Source organism: Myotis nattereri, assembly GCF_964212035.1.
Source record: "Myotis nattereri genome assembly, chromosome: 1".
Taxonomy (NCBI): Eukaryota; Metazoa; Chordata; class Mammalia; order Chiroptera; family Vespertilionidae; genus Myotis; species Myotis nattereri.
The window spans coordinates 172,246,957-172,274,810 of record NC_138075.1 but is presented as its reverse complement, the minus strand read 5'-3'; the positions used below and the strand labels follow the sequence as shown (position 1 = coordinate 172,274,810).

Here is a 27,854-nt window from a genome sequence, read left to right as displayed (position 1 = left end):
GGACCGCATAAAATAAATAAATGTGTTTTCCTACCCAGACCAAAATTCACCAGGGGCAGTGGCTTTTATTTCAGCCATGTGTCTTGTCACAAAGAACTCTGGACATAAGTATCCCGTGTATCTCTATTAAAAATTAATCCACCCAGGTCAGCTGACATCACAGCAGGTCAGAGATAACAGAGGGAAGAGCTGTATGCTTGCTACCTAAGTGATAAAAAAGAGGAGCTCCTGGGGGAATCTCAATTCAGACACCACAGCACAAGTGGAAATAAAGGAAATCCACTGCCAAAAGAGGGAACAGAGCGCTAACGCTGATGCGGTCGTTGGGACATAGCTACTCTCTGTGTAGCTGGCTGGATCCATTTATGATACTAATGAAAATTGAGGTGATTTATTTCTAAGAAATCTGCACAGAATTAAGGGAGCTGAAGTTTTCCACATCTAATTTCCAACGCTATATTATTTGGAGTCATTACTACTGGGCATAGTGTCATCATATAGCTTTCAAATGCTAGAAGGTACTGTATATCCCAGACACAGAGAGAGGTCAGCCCCAATGGATAGGGATCTTTACTGGGGGAATTCTTTTATAAAGTTTTCCTTGGTGTTTCAAAATTTAATCTTCGAACACTGGTCATTCTATTCAATTGTTCAACCAGAGGTCCTCAAACTACGGCCCGCGGGCCACGTGCGGCCCGCCGAAAACATTTATCCGGCCCCGCCGGGTGTTTCTGCCGCCGCTGCCTGTCCTGCTTAGCAGCCGACTCGTCCCAGGCCCGCAGTGCGCATGTGTGGAATGTCTGAGGGACAGTGAACTGGCCCCCCTTTAAAAAGTTTGAGGACTCCTGGTTCAAACAATGTAGCAAACTATCAGAGTTAAAAGGGACCTTAGTCATCGACTTTATCAATCCAAATTTAATTCTTCTACTTCCTATATCTGCATTGGCCCTCTCTGCCAAGTGAATAAGCAGGCCTGCAATAGCTTCATTTACGTTATTAATAAGTGTGTGGCCCAGAGCAGGGCTGAGGACTTACTGACTTTGATTCATCCACCTGCACATTTAAGCAGGGCTGCTTCACCAGTTACTAATTCCCTATTCTCCCCGACTGTCGTCTGTCCCTTCCACATCTCCGACAAGGCCGCCACTCGTCCCAGTTAAAGAAAGGGCCTGGGAGGCCTCTTCAAATGCACCACGGCCCTGACACAGAGGGAGAAAGGACGGGAAAGAAACTAAAGGTGTGACGTGATCAGTCCTTGGTGAATCTGTGAGGGGCCTAGTGATTACTGGCTTCTGTGTTCTGAGCCACCCATGATTATTATGTAGACATGGGCTCAGGTTTCAAAGAGGGCACTTCAGCTGTTTTTTCTTTTTCCCTGAAACTGTACTTGGAAATGTGTATGAAAGACAGTAATAACATCAGCTAACATTCACATAGGGCTTTTTAAGTGCCCACGCTGTGATGAGCACTTTGCATATAATGGCTCATGTAACCCTTGAACAAACTTACTTAGTAGATACTATTACATCTATTATTTATTATTATTGGCTGTTATAATTATTTAGAGATGGGGAAGTTTAGGCCAAAACTGAGGCATGTTTACTAACAACACTGGTTAAGTGGAGGAGCCAGAATTTGAACCCAGGATATGCCTGGATCTTCACCATTACGGTCTACTGACTGCCAGGATACAATGCTTAGAAAGAGGTGTCAGAGTGGAAGTCAGGAGACTTTGTTATATTGAATCATCATTTTGATTCTTTTGGTCTCAACTTTCTTATCTGTATAATGGGAAGCTTCCACTGGAAGATCTTTACGATCCCTTGCTGCTTTTCTATCATTCTTTCAGAGAATTATTCTTTCCAAAGTTATTTTCAATACATAATAGTGCTGAACAAGATATATGGCATATTCTATGCCCTTTAAAAATGTTGTTTTAAAATTAATTTCACCAGGACAAATCTAATAGAGTAGATTTCAGTGCTTCCACAAATGGATTCTCCCAAATCCACATGAACTGGTTGATTAGGAACATTCTAGCTATGCAACTTCGATGAGCTTAAAGTAACAAAAAAATACTATATCTATGTACTTATTTAATTTTGGAGAGTGGGAGTAATAATAGTGATGATAATATGTGGATAGATCAATTAATGTGCCCTAATAAACAGCTACATATGGGGAGGGGGGAAGGAGAGAGAGAAAGTACGTATCATTTATATGCCAACAACCATGATTAGACTCTGATCCTACATTCCCTTTGAGAGGGTTCCCCTCTAGGTAGCCTACAGAATATACGTATTAGTTTCCTTTCACTTTTTGTTTGCCTGGTACAATGTATTCCAGAAACCAGAGAACGTCATTTCCACATGGGATGGTCATTAAGTACTGTCTCCCTTGATATTCTACAATTCTACATGAATGAGAGAGTATGAGTTATGGTGTGGGGATGGGAAACAAACAAGCAAATCAAACAGAGGGGTTACTCCAAGGGAGGCTCGGAGACTGGTGGTAGAGACTGATAGATGGATATTGACTTATATGGTTTTGGTAGCTATTACTTCCACTTACATAATTTTGTTGCATTGATTTCACATTCATGGTTAAAATTAGTGCAGAGTTTATTCCTTACTGGAAAGTCACCATTTTGTTTGTTTCTTATTGAAGCTATAAGAAAGATGATATTTTAGTGATATGCAGGAATTGATTTAAAAAAAAGTTAAAGCATGTTATCTCATAAACTACACGGATAACACGACTTACATTCCTAAGCCTATTAAAAATATATTTTTCCCAATAAGCTTTTTCTTTATTCTATCTAGTTTCCCAGTACAAAATAAAAATGTTGGGGCCTTCATATTACTATTATTTATCTGGAAGAAAGTTCTTAATATTAAATTGTGAAATAATTTTGAGGAAACTATAGGTTAACCTTCAACCACTCTGGGGAACATTTTCAGCTTTTTATTTGCCTGTTAAACTATGTTGGAAGAGATTATAAATTTATGATTAACCAAGATAAAAATAATCAAACAGTCCATTTTAGGAGGAAGAGGAAGAACCTACCTGCCTCTTTACTGACTAAATCATCAAGACAATGTGGTTAATTTGAATTCTGACCAAAAATCCTAGTTCTTATTAGAGCTTTATGTTAATGTTATGGGGAAACCATATTACTGAAACCCAAATACAGTATTTGTTTTGACTACTGCTTTTTTCTTTTATTGGGGCAACAGTGGCTATTATGGTACTATTTCCGGGGGGGAGGAGCGGGGAGAATGGTGTTTATAATGTCTGAATTAAAAACATACCAGGTTATTTCAAACTACACAAAACAAAAGAAGAACAACGAAATACTACCAGGAATGTATCACTTAAAAACAAAACAAAAATCCTGCATTTCGAAATTTTCCCCACCAGTGAATGTATCATGAGCTGGGAAGATCTTACAAAAATCTCAGCCCTATAGCCTAAACACATGCAAAGAACTAGAATGTGTTTCTTAGATTGAAAAGAGGGAAAACTGGAATAAAAAACAGCTTTCGCTTCATTAAGCCCCGGGTGCCTGGAGCATAATGGAACTGCTATTGTTCACCTTGTGGTCTCTTTAGTTCACCATTTGGTAGCTCATCTAAGATCATTACCATAATGAGTACTTTTTGGTTAAAAAAAAAATAAAAAAGGAGGGGAGGAGAAGAAGGAACAAGGAAACCCAGGCACTTTTAAAAAGATTCTTTCTCACAGCTGTGCTTCTCTGCTAAGCCACTGTGTTAAGGCATGTGCTGCTCTGAGCCTAGAAGCCTGACTTCTCCCCCTGCAGCCTCAAACGCATGCCTACAGAGGCAGATGGGCATTTGTTCTGCATACGCACTGATCTGTGTTTGGATGCGGACACATGGATAGCGAGAGAACAGCAGCTTGATGACACTGTTCCAATATCCTTCCTGAAATATGGCTTTGACATGACGAGGATCCCCTCTTCTTCCTTACGAGTACATTTCTAACCAAAAATCTCTAGAGAAAACCATCTAAAACACTGTATTAGAGGCAATCAATAAGAAACACTTTAATGCAGAGTCCTCTTTAATTAGCGGATCCCTTATGTTTGCTAATCTGGATTTTAAAAAGTCTATAATAACAAGCACAGAAACACAACAAAGCAAACCAAAACAGCCCTGAAAAATGGGAAGGAGATTTAATGAAGAAGGTCGATGGCTGGCACGCAGTCGGGGGACAAAGGGTTACACTGAGACGAAATCCTAAATGTGTCCCGGCTCCTTAGGACTCTGCTTGGCACTATTAGAGGGAAGACGCTCCACACAGCTGCACTCCCGGTGAGTGAAAAAGGAGAAAGAATAAGACTGCAAGGTGACACTGAGAGCGGGCACGCACATTTTCTCCCTTAGAGGGCAATTACTCTTGGCAGCACTAAACACGACACGTCCTATGCCAGGGAAAGGATTTTTCAGTCGTTTAGAAACGCCGTCACACCTGCACGCAGAGCTGTCACTCTCACCCACACATGCCTCTCGGCTACACTCCTTTACATAGGCTTTTCCTTTATTAAACCACCCAAGCATCAGGCAGCGACCCTACCTGCCCAGCTCTTCCCCTCACACAAGGCGGTCAGGTCCAGCCGGGGCACCTCCAGGACGAAGCTCTCCTGCGGGGTGTCGGCATCAGGAGTCCTCTGCAGTTTGGTGTCAGGGATGCTGGGGTGCTCCTGGATCTTCATCGTGGGGCTCTGCAATAACAACACAACGTCCCTGAGTCCCTACTGCTCGCCAAGACCCAAAAAACGTCTGCAGCAAGTCCACTCCGTCCGGATGAGACCTCCCAAGCCACGGCTGCTGGTGCACCTGGCACAGAAACCAAAATCATAGCCCGATGCCCCTGGACATTAGCTGGTCACTCGCGAGCACAAAGCCACCGTCCGTCTGTCTGCGCTCCTTTAACTTTTCTTCTGCGAGAAAGACAAGCTCATTTCCCGGGGCCACTCCTCCTGACAACGGCAGGCGGCAGGCGGTCTTGAAGATCACTGATCGGGGCCAGAAAGGAGGGAGAGGAGTTTGTTTCCTTAAAGGAGCTTGGCTCTCCAGACTGTAAACAACCACCCCGCTACCGTTGCTGCGAGGGCTGTGGGAGCAACATGGTGTCTTCTGCCGGCGGACTTCTTTGCCCCTTTGCGTAAACAGTCCCGAAAGGCCAGGAGCAGAGAGACTGAACACTGCCCGCCCTGCAGGCTCAGATCAATTAAGAGGAGCGAGGCACATTCCCAGATTTCCTGCGGTGGTTTTCTCCCTGAGTGTGGGGAGAGCAGACTATTTGTGGAGGAGCGCTGGGTATTAAAGAATCATTGCGCAAATTCAAATAGCACAGAGTTTTGGCACCTTATCTCAGCTAGCAGTAAGGAATATGGACTCTGGAAATGAGCCAGAATTATACAGGGAACACACCTTTTTTTTTTTTTAAGTAAAAAGCCAAGAGCTGGCAAGTCAGCGATGCATAATTTATATCTAACAAATATGCAACTGTCACTGAGTATTAAATACTCCGCTACACTTGGCTTTGCTTACTGAGGCAACTACACCAGGCTGGAATATCTGGGGGAAGGGAAACCCTCCCCGAAAGGCTGCGATTTTAGCTCAGTGATTTTATGTTCTGAAAATTGCACTGAAATGAATTCTTTTTTTACCCTGATCTTTTGGTATCTTGTCACTTTCCCCTCTTTCATAAAATTATAAACGGAAGTGTTTACCCACAAACATATTTCTCAAGTAGCACTTAACCTGTACCAAAGATTTTCTTTGCGAAAAACTGGAAATTTACTTTAGCAAATATACCATCGTTAAATGAAGAAGACAAAAACATCTGGAAGTCATAAATGATTCCATAATGAGAAACGTTCTTATGCTTAAAATAAAGTACTACTAACATTTCCAGCTACTTTTAATAGCTATTCAACCTACTTTAATATCACCAGGGGAATAGCCGGAGCTTTTACTATTACCATGAAATGATGTGCCAGGACTGGCATTCTCTTCGCATTTGGGATAAAATGAAATCTCATCACTCGCTTTATGATGAGCTACTAAAGTCAGATAGAAATGCCAAGTGAACCTGGGACTTTAAGATACTTAAAAAATGCTGCTTGCCTGGGGGGGGGGGGCGCGGAAAAAACCCCAGATTATGCAATTATACTACAAGAATTACTTATTCCTTGAGCTGAATCCTAAGTAACCAGTGCTGAGTGACTTATCTGGTGTTCAGCTTTTTAGAAGTTACAGGGCCAATCTGCCACCCATTGTGTGGTGTGTGTGTTAGAATCTGCATACAGCCAATACACATTTTCTTAATTAAGATTTATGACAGCTGCTACACTTAAGAGTCATAAAGAGGTAGGACTATAGGAAATGCGATTCTGTGCTGCAAGTCTGGCATTTTCTTCACAAGGAATGTGACCGAGCCCCCGGGGCTGTGCAGCAGTGGAACAGACAGGGGCTTTGCTCACGGCCGACCTGGGTTGACGTGTGACTGCCGGTCACTAGCTCGGTGCCCAGGCTGGGCCACCTCACTTCCCTGAGCCTCCGTTTCCTGATATATACAACCCGGCAATCACTCCAATCTGGGAAGCTCCTTTGAAGGTCTGAGAGGAGGTATGACAAGCCTCCAGCAGGGTGCTCGGAGCGATCTTTCTTTATTACTATCAGGCACCCTGTGAAGAGGAGTAAAACATTGGCACGTCTCCACGTGCTAGAGAAAGGAGCTGGAGAAGAGCCTCACAACCTGCTTTGAGATGACATGTGCTACAAGATAGGCGGAGCAGAATTTTAGGTGCATTATCAAAAAAATTAGAGAACAAAACCACTGTGTTCCCGTCAGGTGTCTGCAACAGAAGTTTTGACTGGGTGCAGACCGTGTGGGTCGGAGGGGCTGGGGAGGAGCGGCAAGTACAAAGGCAGGAGGGCAGCAGGGGTTCCTGGTGGCTGGCTCTGGAGATACTAAAGGGGTTGGCAGATGCTGAGGGTGTTGCGTAAGCAGGGGGCGGACTGAGAAAGGCCGTGTATACTGGGCTAAGTTTGGATTTTATGCTGTAGGAGATAATAGAAAGCCACTGAAGGATTTTTAAACACAGAGTAATAATGGCAAAATGTGCGTTTCCAGGAGACCTACAGGCCTGTGACCTGGGCTGTGCAGGCCACCAGGCTTCACTCCCCAAACCAGTCCCTGGCTCTGCTCCCTCAGGGCACTGCAGAGATTGACATCAGACATGTAAAATCCTGAGACTCCACACATATACAAATTAATGTAAAAACGCATACTTTTTATGACTGCTATATCTGAATTAGCACCAATTTCAAAGTAAAAAAATTAAAAAAATTTTCTTCATTTTCTTTTTCCAAAAATATGAATTTCTATTTATTCTTTCAACAGCATGGTTTGGGCCCCCCCCTCTCTGCTGGGCTCTGTGTAAGACATGCCAGCTTCCTGCGCGGAGAGAGCTGGCACTCAGGGGAACAGGTCTGAGTACATCCGGGCAGTTTTGGTGCAATACACCAATGGGCCACCTTGTGAGTTAGTGAGCTGCCCGCCTTCAGTGTTCAAAGAAAGTCTGAGAGCCAGGCCTGTGGGAGAGGGAGAGGGTACCACGCTGGGTGGGATGCGAGAATAAATAACCTCTGTAAGATTCTACTCTTCTCACGAAGAGAATCACGTCACCATTGTACTACTTTACTCAGTAATAATATGTCACAAACTACATGTGTGTAACAGGGCTGTGCATTACATGTCAGCTGCATACAAAGGCAATTTATTTACTCATTCATTTAAGAAATAATTTTTTAGTACCTACTATGTGCTAGACAGGCATAAAACTTTAGTGGACAAAATAAGGCCTCTGTGTAATGAACCGTACAGAAGAGGACAGTTAATCAGAAAGAACATGTCAGGTAGCGATACGGACTATGGAGGAAAATAAAGCAGGGTAAGGAGGCTGGAGAGTGGGGGCAAGGCCTGTTATTTTATACTGGGTGGTTAGGGAAGTCCTTTCCAAAATGAGCAGAGACGAAGGAAACGAGTGAGCAAGCCGTCGATGGAAAGAGCACTCCAGGAAGAGGGGAAGCAAGTGTAAAGGTCCTGAGGCATGAGTATTTTGTAGCCTTTGAGGACTAGCAATGAGGTCATTGTACCTGGAGGCAGGGTCACCCTATTTGGGCATTTAGTATGTGCACTGTACCACATATAATGGGATATCATTCATAATGGAGACCTATGTCGACTTACAGGAGGTTTTGGACTTGCTGGCCGATTTCCTACACACCAGTGGAGCGGTCCCTCCTACACAGACCTGCACCAGCTCCCCAGCCATGGACACACTTAGCACGGCACTCACTCACCAGCACACGCACATGCTCAGCCTGTCCAGCTGTGCTCTGACCATCCCTGAGGCCGCTCTGTCACTTGCCTGCTGCCTGCAGAAGCCTGATTCCCAGTTGCTGGCTCCACTGGTCTCTGAACCTGACATGGCTGCCTGGCCGGTAGCTGCACCAGGTAGTGGACTCCTGGTGCGGGCACAGCGCTTATGCACAAGGGACCAGCAGTGCTGCTCAGGGGCGGCCCCTGGGGAAGCTGGGCTCTGTAGCAATATACTAGCAGAAAACGACTCTCCCTTCAGACGCTAGTCAGGCTCAGCTGGGTGAGGCACCTCGCCAGACGGTTCCACTCTCCTAGCCCTTACAATACATTCTGCACTTGTCTACTTGCTTGTCTGTTTCTCCTACTAGATAATTAATGTTAAAATGTCAGAGACATTCTCAAGTACCAAAATATTTTTTTTTAGTTTCAATTTTTGTTCTTTATACGTCTTATAGCTTCAGTTAAATCGGAGAGTACATAAAGTCAATTTCACAATTTTCAACTGAGATGTCACACATTAAACCCTTGTCAAAATGTTGTGCCATGTGAAAACACACTGAATATTCATGTACTGAAATAAACGGACTGGCTCTTAGGAGAGGCAATATGGTATGGCAGATGGGTTTTAGAGTCAGAGGTGTGAGTTTAAATACCACCTTAGTAGCTATAAGATCTTCAGTGGGTAAACCTCTTTGTACTTTAGCTTCTTTTCTCTAATATAGAAGATGACTTCCTAAAGTTGTTGTGATGATTAAATTTTAAAAAATGTATAAAAACAGTCAGCCCAGAGTAACTGTAAAAGAAATGTTATTTGCATTTATACACCATCTTCCTTTTGCATTCATTAATTTGGCACGTGTTTATTGAACACATACTATGTCCTAAGCACTGGAATGACAAGAACTAACAAGATAATGGTCACAAAAATAAAAAAAATTACAACTATGTGGTGATGGATATTAACTACACTTACTGTGGTGATCATTTCACAATATATACAAATGTCAAAGGATATTGTAGACCTGAAACTAATATAATGTTATATGGTAATTATACCTCAACTTAAAAATCTGATAATAGAATTTAGCATGGAAGGCAGACATTGAACACATAAGTGCCAAGTATCATGCATGTTCTAAAAGAAATACCCAGTCTGCTAACAAACAAATAATGAGAGAGCTCACCTTGCCTGGGGCCTCAGGTAACATACCTCATTAGGGTCAAGGAACAAATAACTACGTCTATCCATCTGGCTGGGCTGGGCTTTTTCTATCCCCAGACTTTATTGATCCTGTTCCTTCTCTGGCTTCAAACAGTTGAAAAATTTCCCTACCCTCCTCCCTTCCCTGCACAGGCCACAGATAAGTAGCCTGACAGCTTAGCAGAGCCAGGAATGTCGAGGTCACAGAGTGTACTGAATAATGCAGTCTGCACAGGAAGGAACCACACACTGTTAATAGAAGGACCACATGGAACCATAAATATTTACTGTTTGGCCTGACAAGAGAGGAAAATGGACATAACAAATTTTCAAAATCCATGTGAACTGCAAAGCTTCAGTCATCTTTCGAGACTGGATGGAACCAGAAATGAATCTAAACAAGTAAAGCCTTTTAGCTTTTCTGGTTCTAACATTATAACCAATAACAAAATCCTAAAGCTTCCATGAAATACAGTGAATTTGAAATAACAGAGCCATCCATTTCATAAATACTTGTTAATGGGTGTACTTCAGAATCTATCTCAGGGAAAAATGAAGTCTGCACTTGAGATCTTGTGATCAATATTAATTCTCAGCCTTGCCTTCTCTCCTTTCTCCCTTGCCTCTCTTCTTGTCCTTCTTTCTGCTTTATTTTTTTTGAAGCAGGATTATTTATTATGAATGTCTTGTTTGTTATCGAAGGTATGCTCCTAAGCTCTCCTAAGCAGTAGGCTTAGAATACAAAAAGAATGTAAAAGTATCTTTGAAGAATTTAACCTTCATTAACCTTATACTACTGACATTAAATCTCCCCCAGATAATATAATGCTCTTCCATGTAGTGAGTAATTCTTACATGGTTTGCTTTTTGACAAAGTGATTTAAGTATAAATTTATAATTTTACTATTATGGATTTTATACTGAAGCATAATATATTTCCACAATAGAAAATAACTTATCAGAAGGAATCAAATAGAAGCATAAGGTATAAACTCCATTTAAACAGAAGTCTGAAAAATCTGTATTTTCAGGGATAATTTTTAGAACCTAGAATTTGCTAGTTTTAAGGATGACTTCTCTTCGGATCCTTTCAATGGTTTAGTTTAAAAATAAAAGACAATAATGTGGTGAAGGCCTGGGGTGGGGCAGGGGCTCAGTGGAGGGGGGCAGAGAGGGGGGGGGAAAGGGGGTACATCTGTAATACTGTCAACAATAAAAAAATTATAAAATAAAAAAATAGAAAAAAATAAACAAAAGAACATACCCAAATAAATCATACTTACAGTGTCGGCATTTTGAAGTGACTCAACTTTGTGTTTCATTATCAATACGTCACCAAATAGATTTTAGTACAATCCATTTAAGAAACTCAGATAAGGCCCTGGCTAGGTAGCTCATTTGGTTAGAACCTTGTCCTGACACACCAAGGTTGTGGGTTTGATCCCCAGTCAGGGCACATACAAGAAGCAACCAATGAATGCATAAGCAAGTGGAACTACAAATTGATGTTTCTCTCTCTCTTTCTCTCTCCTTTCCCTCCCTCCCTCCCTCCCTCTCTCTCTCTCTCTCTCTCTCTCTCTAAAATCAATCAATAAAATTTTTAAAAAGAAGAAACTCAGATAAAATAGAAAATGGATAATTCTCATTCACCGTCTGAGATTGCAGCGGACTGCGTAAGATTAGTAGTATAATTATAAGAAATTAAAAAGATGAACAACACAGTTGGATAAGCCCATTTTCACTTTTCAACACATTCATTCAAACAAAACCACATTTAAGGCTGCAAAATGATTACTTAATAAATATAGTTGCATTTTATCTGCATTTGCCTTGGAGAAGCAGACTCTGAGACAAGCCTCTTTTTACAGAGCATTTGAGGCTGAAGGTCAGGGTTCCTTATTCTAATGGAAATAAATTCTGGTCAAAACAAGAGATAAACCACCTTTCCCTAACAGGTGTCATTTGCTGTATCTTGCATGAAAGCGAGAGTTTACAAGGAGAATTTAATAGATAATAATACTAACGAAGATAAAATCTGCCTTAATGGCCCTGGCTAGTATGACTCGGTTGAGCATCATCCCATGCACCTAAAGGTTGCTGGTTTGATTCCCTGTCAGGGTACCTACAAGGCAACTGATTGATGTTTTTTCTCACACTGAGTTTCTCTCTCTCCCTCTCCCTTACCCCTCTCCCTCTCCCTCTCCCTCTCCCTCTCCCTCTCCCTCTCCCTTCCTTTCTCTGGCAAATCAATAAAACATATTTTAAAAAAGATTTTTAAAAATTTGCCTTAATGGAAAATTAAATTGGAAACATTGTCATGTCAATTTTGGCATGTAAATTTTGGCATCTCTATCTGATGCTATAGGAGCCCTGAAAGAAAATATTGGCTTGACAGAATTTGAGGAGCAGTAACCAAAGTCTAGATTTATTTTTCATCTCTGAAATTTAGAAATTATTATGGTATGACCAGAAAAACACATTAACTATTTCAGTTGTATAATGTTCTAGAAAGTGCTACATGTATTAGAAAGTAAACAATTACAAAACAAACAAGGGAAAGAAGTTTTAAAAAGGAAGATGGGTCTTTCACAGCCCTTCAAGAACGATGTATCTCCGTCAGTGCAAGAAGCACGTGCCTCCGTGAGTAGAAACACAATCCCACGTCTTGTGGAGTGATGTCTTTTTCCTCCTTTGGTGCAGTTGTGAAAGGTGACACAAGAGCTTAATCTAGATTTTAACTCACTGCATAGTTTTATCTCCTAGCTAAAATTATTATGATGACCATGATTATTAATAGCGAATGCGTAAGGAGTGCCAACAGTGGGCTAGGTGCTGATTAGTAACTGCACATGGGTGGCACATGTAAAAATAGGTCCTGGCAGGTAAAAAAGGATTTGAGATTCTTTCCCCATGATTCAACCACGGCCATGGGAGCCAGCCACAGAAATCCCAAGGCAAACTGAGTCCAGTATGAGTTAAGTTTGTGTGCCAGTTGGAATTTATGAGTTAATGCTATGAAGTTCATCCACAAAGGTTTGAGCTCATAAAGAATAACAGGCACACAAGGGAAGAACTGAGAAGACCTCTCCAGAAGGCTGGCAAAGCAATTTTCTTTAAAATAACGATCAATGGCATGATAAGTAGGTGCCTGCTGTGATCAGAGGAAGAGAGCAGAGAAAGGATAAAACCAGAAGAAAACAAAACAACAATATCCCAGGGAAACCATGCTCTGAGAAAAGGTACTTAGGGACAAGAAAAGAATGTCAGCTTGTTGCGTGGGTCCCACGGAAGGCAGTTGGAAATGAGAGATGAAAGAAATGGCTCAGAAAGAGGCCATTGGTGAAGTCAGAAAGAGGAAGCGTTTCCCTACTCTTATCTGACTGGGTTAATGAAGAAGTATCTATGACAAAAACTGAATAGAGGATTATGCGGAGCCCACAGCCATTCATTTCCAGCATTTTTATGGCAACTTTTACATGAATGTGCATTTTTCTAGGAAAGGTCCACAGCTTTTAGATCTGTAATCTGCTAGACTATAAAACCCTATGGAGGCAGGGGCTGCAGCTGCTATGAAATCCCAGCTCTAGCCCAGTACCTGCACATAGTAGAGCTTAATGTAAGTTCTTGAATAAATCCATCAGTGAATTAGGTCCGTGCCCAACAAAGATTAGGATTCACTAGGTTAAAGGGAGAGTTCTATGTATAATATATCAAGAGTAGATTCCAGGTTGAGAAAAGCTTTAATTCTTGCCAAAAAGAAAACACAAGAAGAAGGAAGGTGGAGCTGGAAGCGTGAGGCAGTAGTAGAGGACATATACACACAAATGAAAGATAAAGCTGAGCGCACGGAACGGAAGCCAGAATTGGGAGCAAGGGAACAAATGCTCGGTCAGCCTGGCGATGGCCTCCGAGGACAGCAGGGAAGCCAGGCGAGTCACCGAAACATGAAGATATAGACGACATAATGGAGTTAGACATTTTTTCCAACTTGTCTACTTAAAATAAGACACAAAACTCAGAAAATGTATTGGATTTAATAACTCAAACTGATTTTATGATAATCTGAAAGTTAATGAGCTAATCCCTGTGAGAGAGCCACTAAAACTCACTTTCTATTTCAATCACTTAAAAATGCATAAAATCATGGAAAACCCAACCAGTAGCTTTGATGTTTTGTTTTGTTTTATTTTTAAATATAATTTTATTGATTTCAGAGAGGAAGGGAGAGGGAGAGAGAGAGTTAGAAACATCAATGATGAGTGAGAATCATGGATCGGCTTCCTCCTGCACGCCCCCCACTGGGGATCGAGTCCACAACCCCCGCATGTGCCCAGACTGGGAACTGAACCAGGACCTCCTGGTTCATAGGTAACGCTCGACCACTGAGCCACGCCGGCCGGGCAATGTTTTGTTTTATTTTAAAGAAAAAAACCTAAAGAGAAATCTCCATGCTACTCAAGTTTATTGTGCAAGCAAAAATCAAAGAATTGAAAAAGCAAAAGAATGGCATTCTTACGTTTTCTCAAGTAATATTTACGTCCCCATATTTACTTTCCTAACCAATCACAGTCCTGCCCCTCAGTCTTATTACCCCTTACTGACAGGCTAACAACGCTTTCCGTGTACTCTCAGGAATATACCAACAGTCCTGTCACAGTTAGTCTTACTTGTTAGCGACTTACCTCAAAATGCTGGCTGTGACCACTGTCTTTTTCATTTTCTTTCCTATAACAAAAAGTGTCACAAAGTGTTAATCTGTTTTATAACAATGCTTTTCATCCACTGAAATTATAATTTACTTTAAAAGTAGGCTGAGTAGCTCTAAATAAAATTCCTATAAAATTCAAAACCGAAAGAAAACAAAAAAGTAATAAAAATAAAACAAAAGTAGAAATAAAAACATGAATATGGTATTTGGCTTTAATAGCACCAGGGTAGATTTCTTATTCTAAGTATTTTCCTTGCTATGAAATACTGCTGGTAAACATACAGTCCATTAATTCTATTCATTTTAGTTCTTATAATGCACATTGCATTAAGTAAAAAAAAGAAAAATCTATTCAAACTCATAAAAAATATGAGGAGAAAATTCTAAAATTACCTGTCATCAGTCATCAGTTCAATATGATCAGGTCTAGCACTCTCATGAGATGGGGTGGAGTTGAGACTTTCCATATTCTGTAACAAAGCAAATCATTGGGTGCCCAGTAGAAATGGTAAGAAATATGCAACAGCATACTCTGCCTTCTTCAAAACAGAAAAATTAGATATGTAGATATAACTAATTCTTGTCCTTGTATTTCTATGTTTGTTAAAACTAGTAAAATGATGACAGTTTATTATTATACACTGCTTGCAGAAAAGTGTTCATTAAATTTTATCATTTCTTTAACAAAGATATCTGACAGCATCATAGAAATGGACATTTTGCCTGATAGTGTGCTTGTTAGGTACTCTCCACATTTTATAACTAAACATAGGAAAACTCAGGTTGTCAGAATATGAGGATAGCATTAGAACTAGAATAGAGGAATCTGACCTTGAAACTGATCAAAAACTGATGTAACACTCCTTATTTAACAACTTTCATACATATTGCCACTATGATCTGGGGTAATATATAGCTATGCTGTAAAATACCCATAAAAAGAAATGGGGTTGTCTTAACCTTTCTGCAATATTTAATGTTAATCTTTACATCTGCTAAGATAAAAAATACAAATGGGAAACCTACTTTGAATGGCATGTATTTCATGCTGACCAGGAGGGCGTAATGCTTATCAGGAGGGATATCTGCAAGGTTTTTTGACTGCCTCTGTGAATACCAGGCAATGCTTTCCACAAACAATTCGGATGACTGAGCACAGAATAAGTAAGCATTCCCCATGAAGGAAGATTGTAAATAAGCAAACGAGCACATTTACATTTAGCAGACTCAAGAACATAACTGCCTTAGAGACTTGGATCCGAATACCATTGAACTCAAAGATTCATACCTGCAATAAAGGTCATGAAGCATAATTCACCTATTCTGTGCCACTGAAATAACCTACACACATATTGAAGCAACATGTATTCACCTACATATTTATAACCCCCCCATTATGAAAAACTCTTTACAAAGGATCACAATACTCCCATGAAACTGACATATATTTAAAAATCTCCAAAATACAACAACAACAACATACAATTAGGATAAAAAATAAATCTTTGACTTGGTAAATAGATGAATTATTTTCCTTTTATGTTGGTTTGGCCAACTTGTCTATAATTCTTAAAGTTTAAAATACTAGGCTTCATCAAAGAATAGAAACTAAGGGAACAGCATAATATAATAGTTATAATGGTGGCTCTGGAGTCAGAATGTTTGGGTTTGGATTCTAGTTTTATCATTTAGCAACCATATGACCCTACTTGACCCTCAATTTGCCCATGTGGAAAATGGAAATGGCAACATTACTCAACACAGGGGTAGTCATGAGATTAAATGACATAATACAGTTAAAGCAGTAGAATTATACCTGGTACATTTAATGAATATTAGCTGTTGTTGATATTATTATTCTTTCTAAAACTATGAAACCCCCAAGGACAATATTTTACTACTTGTCCACAGTGAAGATGATGTCCCAGGAACTGAAAGACAGAGTTTGTGTTTGCTACTGAACAAAGATTTACATGCTGAGATAATTTACACCGTTAGATAATTTTAGAATAAACCTGAGAACTTTAAAAAAAATGACAACAATTATATTCCCGTTTTTGTTACTCTAAAGCTTAAGTAGCTTAGGTTACAAGAAGCCTCTTTAAAATGGCTCTCATTTAACCAAAGCAGAATTGCTCCTATTACCTGGAAGTGATCTTCTTGATAAAGGGTGATGTATCTATGACAAAGAATCTTTGTTTGTTCTCATAGGAAATCTTTAATAGATTATCAAAATCTTTAGTGCAAGATCTAGTGCAATAGTATTAGGTTTTCCTAAAGTTCTGAAACACGAATTCTTAGAGAAAGCATAACCAGATCATTTTAAAACAGTGTCAATAACATACTTTTATAATGATATGCAAATGACTATTTCCAAAGACATACAAATTTTTAGATTAAGGCTAAGAAATATTCAGAAAGGGAGAACAGAAAATAAGCCATAATAGCATTACATAAATGCAAAGATATTTCCGTAGGACGATGTCAGAAGATTGATTTTTTTCCTAACAGAAAGAACCAAGATATAACTGATATAGGTCTTGAGAATTAAAAAGAAAAAAAAAAAAGTATAGATAGGTATGTTATACAATAGGAAGCTTTGCAAAAAGCAGTTGAAAATGTGAGAAAGTTTAGCCTATCTCCAGGGATAAAACAAGTAGTAACTTCTTCAACTCCCTCCCCACTCCACTTTTTTCAAAGTGTTGGGTCCAAATGTTTAAGAACTCCCCAAGGACCCGAGTTTTTATAGATGTGACTGACAAACGGTGACTTTCCGTACTGTTCAGTCATCCCCTCTAAAGCTTTATAAGAATTCCTACTTTCATGCCGTCCTCCACACATTGGAGACTGTTGAATATTCATGGTCTGCTTTTACAAAGCAGCATGCAGGTACACAGTGTTCCTTTGCTAAGGTAGTTGGATTGCCCTCCTATACCTTTTGGAAACAGGAACATGTGAAGAATGTGTTACAACTGGCAACCTACCTCAATTTTTTTCAGAACGAACCTAACAAGGGTAGTAAAGATCTATGAATGCAGTAACGAAAACACCTATTTCCCTGGGAACAAAATGTTTTATAAATTCTGACTTCCATTCTTGCCTAGGATTTAGGGAGGTAAAATTAAGATAAGAGATAATATCGTAATTCCTCCACTTCCTTGAGGTGGGGAAAGGGACGAATGTAATGGCCAGGTCAAAATGAAGGCTGAAAAATAGAATGCTTTCATTGTATGAGAAGTATGCTACTGGACTTTCAAATGTTCTGTTGTTGTTATTAGTACTTGTCTTATGAGAAGATACTGGCTCAATGCCTTTTGAAGGTTTTGAACTGTTTTATGTCCAAAACTCTTCTCTAGGTGTGATAAGAGCAGCTCATTAATGTTTTCATTTATTAAAGGTTGAAGTTAATAGAATTCTTACAAAAATGTTTTATTGCATTAACTTTTAATATGCCTTCTAAAGTTGTAATCTTTTAAATAGGTAATTTAAGAAATAGCAAAGAACAGAGTATGACTTTGTAATATAATGAAATTGCTTCTTGAGTTACATTTTTTTTCAAAGTCAGGTAAAGCCTCATTTATAATGCAGAAAATTTTGCCTCATATAAGTCCTACAAGTGACTCTCAAAACACACACATTTGCTATGATATAATTTATTTGGAAAATTTTTGAGTGTCAAAAGGGACATTTAAGAACTATACTTTTAAATTATAAAAGAACCTCAAATTTGAAAAGAGCAAATGCCTCTAAAAAAGCTTTAGGCTGTGGATTTTATTTTCAATTCTTACCCCCAGCTCTGTTTTGGCATTGAAGCTAAGGCTCAAAACCTGTTTGACCACTGAAGCACATGAAACCACTTGGAGCAAAAACAAATTTGTCTTCTAAAACTGTAAAATGCTGACAAAGCCTTTATAGAGGACACCAAAAGAAAGAAAAAAAGAAAGAAAAAAAAAAGAAATGCCTTTTCTCAATATACAAACAGCTCAGTCTGACGGCTACATGGAATGCTTCTAGTCAAAACAGGCTCATTATTCTAACCTTGAGCTCTAGGAGAAGGAGAATATTTGATATATTCTCATTAACAAATGATGAATGGCAGATCTGAATCTCTTTGTGTTCCCTTTTGTATATTTTACTGCTTAAAACTATATAAATTAACCCATATTAAAAAATAACTACTGGCACTGTTAAGAGATGCCTCTGGAAGAGCTTGCCAGCTGTCCACCCAATCCCATCCTTTTCATCCACAGAACTGCACAGCCACATGCCCAGCAAGAACACATCCCCTGGCTCCTCTGCAATGGGAGAGGGCCAAGCGACCAACTTGCCTCCAACATGATATGAGAAGCAATGTGTGTGGCTTCCAGACCTGGTCATGACACTAACTCACCAGGTACATGCCACAGCATTCAATCGCTATTGCTTGCTTGCTTGCTCTCTCTCTCTCTCTCTCTCTCTCTCTCTCTCTCTCTCTCCTTGAGGTGGGATGGAGATGAAAACCACCAGAGTGCTGGGAAGCTACCTGCTGAAGACAGCAGAGAGGGAGTTGGTCTGGGGCCCTGAAATACTGTATGGAGCAAGCCCTCGACTCCTCTCCCCAGCCCTAAACTCCTGCTCTGGATGGTCACAGGAGAAGTAACGTTTGCTATGTCCAACACATTGTGTTTTGGATCTTTTTGTTATACAAGTTACCCTAAACAATATGGCAACCGTTCACTCACTCTTCCCCCCAACACATGCTTAGTGGCTAACCATCTGGGCATGGGGGTGCAATGGTGAGCCAGACACACACTTGTCCTTGTCACCATGACACTTGTATTTTGGTTACTGCTCCAACTGCAGTTTGTTACATTGTTTATATTACCTTGATTTCTGTAATAGGTTCTATCTGAATACAAATGTAAACATAAAATTCAAGGCCAGCACATTCTTTTCTTAATAGAATACAAGGAAAATGAATCATAGATGTTTGTAAAAACATGAGGAGATTAAAAAGTCAAAAGCTGTGGTACATTTGTGCAATGGAATACTACTTGGCTATAAAAAGAAAGAAATCATATCTTTTGTGATAGCATGAATGGACCAGGAGACTATTACGCTAAGTGAAATAAGCCAATCAGAGAGACAAACATCATATGATTTCACTCATGTGTGGAACAAACAAAATAGAAACAGACTGACAGCTATCAGAGGGGAAGAGGGCTGGAGGAGAGGTTAAATAGGTGAAGGGATTAAGTAAAAAAACAAACACCCCAACAAAACACACACGTCAGATACAGACTAAGTATGGTGATTACCAGAGGAAAAGGAGGGTGGGCTGGGGGGGTGTAGAGGAGGGAAAAGGGGAATAAATGGGGACTAAAGGATTTTGGGCAATGAATACAATATACAGGTGATCTATAATAATAAAAGCATAATATGCTAATTAGACCTGACTTGACGAAACCGGGGCTGCGAGGAAAGCCATTGCCAGCAGCTGGGGGAAGGAAGGCCTACTCTTATACAAATTTTGTGCATCGGGCCTCTAGTGTATTATAAAATTGCACACTTGAAACCTATATAATTTTATTAACCAATGTAAACCCAATAAATTCATAGAAATCTTTTTTAAAAATGTAGAGTACTCACTTTTCTTAGATTATGAGTAGCCTGTAGTTAAAACACAGGTGCTATGTCAGGGGTCCTCAAACTTTTTAAACAGGGGGCCAGTTCACGGTCCCTCAGACTGTTGGAAGGCCGGACTATAGTTTAAAAAAAAACTATGAACAAATTCCTATGCACACTGCACATATCTTATTTTGAAGTAAAAAAACAAAACGGGAACAAATACAATATTTGTATTTGCATGTGGCCCGCGGGCCGTAGTTTGAGGACCCCTGTGCTATGTGAAGGAGGCAGCGGGGAAAAACCATTCGAGTTTCTGATGAAACGATCTTTGAATCAAAGTAATTTGCTATCAAAGCTCTCTACTCATTCACTAGGTCCCAAACCCTGTCAATTACTCAAGAACACTGATCCTGCAATGGACCCTTCTCTTACATCATCATTTCCCCCTCTCTTTTGGCCTAGCTTATACTAATGCTGTATTAAACCGCCGTTTAAAAAGACTCTCTTAATCTTGCATTGTTTCCAGCTACTATATCAATTTTCTTCATTTCCTCCTACACTCTCGTGAACCCAGGCTCTTCCTCCCTTCTCCAACCAAAATAGCTCCCAGCGAGGCAGATGTATGTTAGCTGGATATTATATGTGAAATTATCATGCACCTACTATTTCAATTTCTCTCTTCTGATTTTCTCTTGACTCAAATCTATAAGGCTCTAGCCCCCATACTGCACTGGAAATTGCTAGCTGCTTCCCTTTAAACTCTTATGCATGTATCTTCTCCTCCACCAATCCTCTACATATTGTATGTCCCAGGGCACAGTCCTTGGACCCTTCTCTTTGTTCCTTCCCTAGGGGCCAGCTAGGGCTGTCTCAAAGCTTTAAATACCCAACGGTGTGCCAAAGACTCCCAAGCTTATTTTATTTCTCCCCTAAACTCCAGATTCATATATGTAACTGCCCACTTGACTTGTTTATTAATAAACATCTCAAACTCAACATATCCAAATGGAATTATTGATGCCCCCCTCATTTACCCTTCCAACAGTTTCTCTATCTATGGCACTCCATCCTTCTAGCTACTCCAAAAGTCTTGGAGTCATCTTGCACCCCACCCTGCTTCTTCACATCCCAAATACAACCCATTAGATAATGCTCTTGGTCCTACTTCAAAATATACTGGTATCTATAGTCTGACCACTTCTTACTACCTCCATTGCTGTCATTCTGGACAAAATTGAGTACTAGTATTATCTCTTCCTTCGATGATGCCAATTATTCTGCTTTAGTTCTTGTCCATCTCTCACCACCTCTGGGCTATTCCTTACACAGTTGCCAGAGTGATCCTTTCAAAAGGTACATCAGAAAATGACTTTCTTCCCTTTAATCCTCTAATTGTTCATCTCACTCCAGGCAAATGCCAAAGACCTAAAAATGGCTGTAAAGCCTTAAGTGATCATGGCCCTTGCTTTGTCTCTGACCTCATCTCCTATAATGTTTCTCCCTCAACTCTGCTCCAACCATAGCGGCCTCTTGTTTATCCTCAAAAGGTTAAGCCTTATTGCCCCCTCTGCCTGGATAGTCTCTCTAGCTATCCTGATGGCTCCCTCCCTCACCTCCTCAGGTCCCTGCACAAGTACACTTCGCAGGGAAGCCTGACCTGAGGACCTTAATCCACACAACACCGCCCTTACCTCCCACCCCCCTGCTTTGTTCCTCAGCTTCGTTTCTCCCCACAGCACGTACTGCCACCTGACTATTTTCCTTGTTTCTTCTCCATCTCACCCTTTGAAAATGCCAACTTCAGGAAGGCATAAAGTGTGTCTCTTTGATCACCTAAATTTTGCTTGTCAAATAGTTTCCTGTTGTATGCTTGAAGGAATGAATAACTTTAAATCTGTGGTCCATAGTGTTGGCTTCTTTACATTATGTTGACACCACTCAGAGAATCACTGTCCTGTAGTTTTGTTTTTCTGTTAATCCTCACCCGAGGATTTTTCTCTATTTTTAGAAAAAGTGGAGGGAGGCAGGGAGGGACAGGGACAGAGAGACACACTGACTGACTGGTTCCGTCCAGCACATGCCCTGACTGGGACAGGGATGAAACTGCAACCCGGGCACGTGCCCTTGACCAGGAATAGAACCCGTGACCCTTCGGTGCTTGGGCTGATGCTCTAACTGCTTAGAAACACTGGCCAGGGCAGTCATGTTGTTTTTGAGAAGAGTTCTGGCTGAGTTGTGCTGCACTGAAGACAAGAGTTGATAGTTTCTGCATTTGGTAGATGATTGTTTTGCAGTAGCAGGTAAATGGTTTGAAGAGGGGAGAGGGCAGAGACTGGAGGCTTGGAGATATGCTGGTGGCTGTTTCAAGGTTCTAGACTAGTTATAATAAGGGCTTCGGCTATGTAATGGCAATACAAAAAGAAAAGGGTGACATACATCACATTTTTATAGTAGAGTCAACAACATTTGACAAATTATTGAAAAGTTGGAAGAAGGGTTAGGGGTAAGGAAAAGGAAAGGACTTCGAAAATGACTAACAGGATGATGCTCTGATAAACTCAGATGGGTATCTTGAGTGAAAAGAGATCAAAGAGAAAAAGACAAGTTTGGTTTTAACATGTTGACTTGGAAGTACTTTCTAGGGTGAACTGCAGAGAGCATCGATTAAATGTTGACTTGGGCCCTGGCCGGTGTGGCTCAGTTGGTTGGAGTGTCCTCCCATGCAGCGAGGTCCTGGGTCAGATTCCCAGTCAGGGCATGTGCCTCGGTTGCGGTTTGATCCTCGGTTGGGTGTGTTTGGGAGAGGCAACTGATCGTTGTCTCTCTCTCACGTTGATGTTTCTCGCTTTCTGCCTCCCTTCCTCCCTCTCTAAAATCAGTATTTTTTTGAAAAAAATGTTCATTTTGGGGAAAAAATGTTCATTTGGAAGTCATTTGTAAAGAGGTGACATTTGGCACCATGGAAGTGGAGAAGCTCTCAGATTAAATGCTGGTAGAAAAGAGATAAGAGACAGAAATCTGGGTAACATTTACATCCAGCTCTGCTTTGTGGGACATTAGCCTGTGAAGGATGCAGCAAAGAAGAAAACAGTCATTGTGGTAAGAGGACAAGGCAAGGCCACCATCACAGAGGCCAAGGGAGAAAGAGTTCTGAGAAAAAGGGACTAAGTATCAAAAGCACCACAGGCCGTAGGGAGGCCAAGGGTCAAGCATACGTCACAGCACAAAAGCCTTGCAAGGTCAGCTCCAACTGCAGGTTGGTCCAAGAGAGCAGTCTCTTCAGAGAAGCGAGTAGAATCCTGACGACAGGGGTTGATGAGCAAGTGTGAAAAGAACTGAAAATAACACGTATGAACTGTTCAAAATATCTGATGGTAAAATGAAGGACTGAGACTGGAGATCAGAGCAAGGGAAAAAGAAAGAAATTTAAATATGTACTGTTTTCAGTTTTTCCTGTTTTGTTTTGTTTAGCATATTTCATTGCATTTAAAAAAACACACACCGAGAGTATTAATATCCCCGATTTTACAGATGAGGGAACTAAGTAACTGAGTAACATGTTCACTTGTATAGCTATTACATGATAGACAAAGCAGCAGAGGTAGGATTATTGGAGGAAATGCATGACTGAGTTATGGCTTTTGATTCAAACTGTTACTAGGCCAACAGAAATGAGCCAAAGAAGAAAGCAATGGTGTGTGTATACCATACTAGTGCATGGGGGTGGGGTGCGGAGATGGACGTAGAAGATAGAATTTCTAAAGATACGTCTTTAGAATTTAGAAAAACAACTTTATCATTTGACCAGGTAAGAATATAAGAAGAGTGAAGATGTAGAGAAATTTTGCAGCAGGAGGGAGGAAACTTGCTCAAACACCAGCCAGCTGCCTTAACTCTTCAAAGCAAACCAGGAGACAAGTTTCCAAGAGAGACTGAAGGGCACAGGCATGAGCTAGGGGTTAAGGAGAGGAAAAGGTTGAGATTGTGGCAACAGAGATAAGGCAGAACACTCTAATGTCACCCATGGCCACTAACTTCCAAGCTCTGAAATGTCTGTGGTCTCTGGTCCCTGCTGGCCATGACAGCCTTGGAAGGTGAAAGGACAAAGGTCAAAGTGCCCGGACTGTTCCCACTTCAGAGATTCCAAATCTGCAAGATGTTTTTTTTGTTTTTGTTTTAGGTCTACAGCATATTGTCCTCTCTGGCTGTGCCGTGGGCTGTGAGATCACTGTGAAATGATTACTCACAGTCTTCAGTTACTCTCCTCTCATTTTCTGTGGAAAATAGCTTTTGCTCCCATCTCTCCACAAAAATTGCTCTCGTATTAAGTGGCCTCCAGTTTGCTAATTCTAATAATGGCCGTATTCAGCCTTCTATTTGATCCATCATCTGACCCTCTTTTCACTTAGCTTCCTAGACAACAAACTCACCTCATCTTTCTTCTCCTTGGCTGGTTGCTCCTTTTTAAGTCTTTTCTACGGGTATCTTTTTATCTCCCCATCCTCTCAATGCTGGTGCGCCGCAGGCTCAGTCCCCGAGGCCACTCTACTTTTCTGTCCACACTGCTCCCTTGGTTGCTCACTCAGGATACTGGCTTTCAATAGCCTCCATCTGCTGATGACTCCCACACTGTATCTCCAGCCAGGATATCCTCCCTCAACTCTAGGCCCAGAAACCCAGTTGGCCTCCCTCCTCTGAGATATCGGATGGGCTCAGTTCAATCCTAACATGTTCAAAATTGAACCCCGGACTACCCCCCGAACTTCTGTCTCCTCCATTTCAGTAGACTGGCAACACAAATCTTCTAGCTGTTCAGGCCCAAAACATTGGAGTCTCTTTGACTCCTCTATTACTTTCATACCCCACAGGTAATGTCAATTCTACCTTCAAAATGTATCCAAAACCCATCTCCTACTTCCTGACTCCAGCATGCAGTGCTGCAGGAGGGACCATTCACGGGGTTAGCTGATGTGAACAGTGCTCCCTGGGGCAGTGCGCTGTACAGCCTGCAAGGCGGTATGTGCGGGCTCTGGTATCACCTGCGTTGAAGCCACACTCATCTCAAACCTTGATGACTGCGATAGCTTCCTGCCTTGGTTACTCTGTCTTTGCCCACTTACTGTCTATTCCCAAGGTAGTAGTCACACCAAATATCAGTAAGTCAGACCACCATTCCATCTAGGCCCTCCAGTGGATTCTCACCTCACCCAGAGTAAAGGCAAAGCCTTGCAATGATCTCTGAGGCCTTACTTAGTCTGCCCTCTCTCCCTTTACCTCTCTCACTTTGCTTGCTCTCTTTCAGCCATGGTGGTCTTTGTGGTTTCTTGAACATTCCAGATGCATTACTGCCTCAGGGCCTTTGCCACCTGCCATTATAGTACGTCCTTCTATGGCTTGGTCCTCACTTCCTCTAGGTCTTTTTACTCAAATGTCAAATTCTTGGGATATCTTCTCTGACCCAGCTATTTAAAACGGCACCCCTTGTCCCCTCACAATTCCTATCCCCATATCCTGCTTTATTTTTCTTTCCAGTAGTTATCACTATCTAATATGGCCTATGTTTTACTTGTTTTCTTGATTATTGTCTGTTTCCCCTATTAGAAGGTTGGGCTCCATAAGGGCAGCAAGTTTTGCCCACTTTTCTCACTGTTGTATCCCCAAGATACTTCCTGGCTCATGGAAGGCATATAATTACGCACAATACTTTCCCCCAATCTATGGAAACAAATGTTTAGTCAAGGTGTAAAGAACTTGACATGGAGTAGAAAAGGACTGTGAAGGAGGGTTGGGTAAAGTAAAATTAGAAGATTAAAAATAGTGGGAAGTTAAGATGCACAACCTAACTTTCAGGATGTGGTCTAAATACTAGTCACTGTTATGTTCTCTGGCTCTTAGTTTTGTGGTTATCTGTGAAGAGGAGACTTAAAAATTCATGGAATATGAGAGTTAGGAAAGATCTTAGAGAATACCCTCACTTTATAGATGAGGCAAATTTTTCTAAGTTGCACGGGCAGGATTTTAAGTTACTCACTGCAACAAAGACACAGTCCACTTTGCTCACTTAACATGTGACAGGCACAATTCTGGAATGTGGAAACTGGCAACTAAGGTGGGAACATAAGTAAGACCAACATGAAATTAGGTTTTCCCATCCAAATGTTTTTAAACAAAGACTGTGTCCATAGTTTTTATCAATCAAATACATATTCTAAGGAAGAAGTATATTTTTCCACTTTTATTAGCTGTTACAACCTAGATAATTTAAGACACTATCCTCGGTGAAAAAAAGATTATTGATGGGTTCAGTTCAGTTCAGTGAAAAGGGATTCAAACAGAGAAGTACCTCTTTTCAAAGAAGCCAAGAGTCAGACTTTTAGTCACTGTAACTCTCTTCAGCAGATAAGCAAATCATGGGCCAAATAAAGAGCTAATGAAGTTAGTATGATTTTTAAAAAACTTTACTGTTCCCCCAAATATGAATTAAATCAATACTCAATAACATTTACTGGGTCATGAATGGTTCCAGGGCTTATACTTGTTATCTGAAGAACTGTGGCAGATGAGGTCTGAGGTAAATGTCTGCTCTCTGTTCATTCCAGCTGATCAGTTTATTTCTAGAAACAGAGTATCAAGACATTTTGGGGGAAAATAGAATAAACAAGCTTTCCCTGGATTTGCATTCATGTGTATTTTACTTAGGGCAAAATCTGGAATCTTCTGTGAGCACGTGCAGAAACTGACAATGAAAAAAACAGGTGGCCCGTAAGTGTTTCTAAATGTATGGACCCAGCATGGAGCTAACAGCTGGGCAGAGATAAAGGAGAGCGAGAGGATTTACACAACGAACAGTGGGGATGTACATTATCTGTTTTTATTAGGAACACCAGTTCATGCTATGCTATACAATCTATCTCCCCTTTATATCTTTTTGAAATTTTTTTTTTAAATAAAGAGAATTAGAAGACAGACTTTTGGTTCTCACTTTCCAGAGAAACTGAATACACAAAAAAGGGTGATATATATTCATTGCTAAACCATATAATGTTTTAGTTATTGACTGAAATCTCTTGTAACACCTTATATATCAAATTAATGATCCAAGGTTCAGGTCTGAGGAAACTGTGTGGGAGATTAATTTTTTTGGGGGGGGGCGGGGGGGGGGGAGGTTTTCTGATTAATTTGGAAGAAAATACTTGATAGAATACAGATTTGAAAATAAATTTCTGAACATGAAGAAAGTTGATCCTCTTTCCCTTTGTATTTTCCTTTCACCTGGCTTTAAGTTCATTCATTAAAACTTGTTTTTTACATATTCATATAGATAAGAACAAATAGAATATGGAAAACAAGGACAAATGCAAATTACTGACAATTCTGTCCCAAAAATAAAAGTTAAAAATGCTCAAAAGAATGACAAGTCAGATCAATTTGAATAATATGGAACTCAAGTTAGTTCTCTCTCTGGTTCCTTTGGCAGAATATAATCCTTCCCAGCCTTTTATATTTATAAAAATGAAATACAAGTGTGTATAGCAGGTAGCTCTAAGGTCTCTTTCAGAATTCATAATTTATAATTTTGGAAAACTCAAGATTGAAATTATTACTCATTTTTTACAAAGCAAGGAAAAGAGATGTGATATTTCCTAATTGGTCGCAAGTAAAAATCTTATAAAATTATTCACTTACCACAAGATAATCTTGATTTTCATTGAGATCAGAAAGTTTGGAACTGGATTTCTGACGTTTAGGTTTGCTCCTTTCTCCAATACAGCCAGAAGTATTTTCATGTAAATTTTCCACTTCCTGAGCATTCAAAATACAATCATCAAGGTTGCTGAGCCCAGAAGGAATATTTTCTTTGTTGATGAGTCCCCTAGAATTGAAAGAAAATTATCTTAGTTGTATCTCAAAAGGTGAAAGAGG

General features: G+C 40.4%; 1 protein-coding gene across 2 annotated transcripts in view; it reads right to left on the bottom strand.

The window, feature by feature from the left end:
* FAM13A (family with sequence similarity 13 member A) overlaps positions 1 to 27,854 on the bottom strand; it is a 250,247-nt gene that overhangs the window by 26,496 nt on the left and 195,897 nt on the right. For both annotated transcript variants that reach the window (XM_081109434.1, XM_081109435.1), the window contains 4 exons: positions 27,618 to 27,804; positions 14,718 to 14,794; positions 14,299 to 14,341; positions 4,597 to 4,744 (listed from right to left, as the gene is read on the bottom strand). In XM_081109434.1, the coding sequence (XP_080965560.1) occupies positions 4,597 to 4,744; positions 14,299 to 14,341; positions 14,718 to 14,794; positions 27,618 to 27,804 (455 nt within the window). The remainder of the gene's footprint in view (positions 1 to 4,596; positions 4,745 to 14,298; positions 14,342 to 14,717; positions 14,795 to 27,617; positions 27,805 to 27,854) is intronic.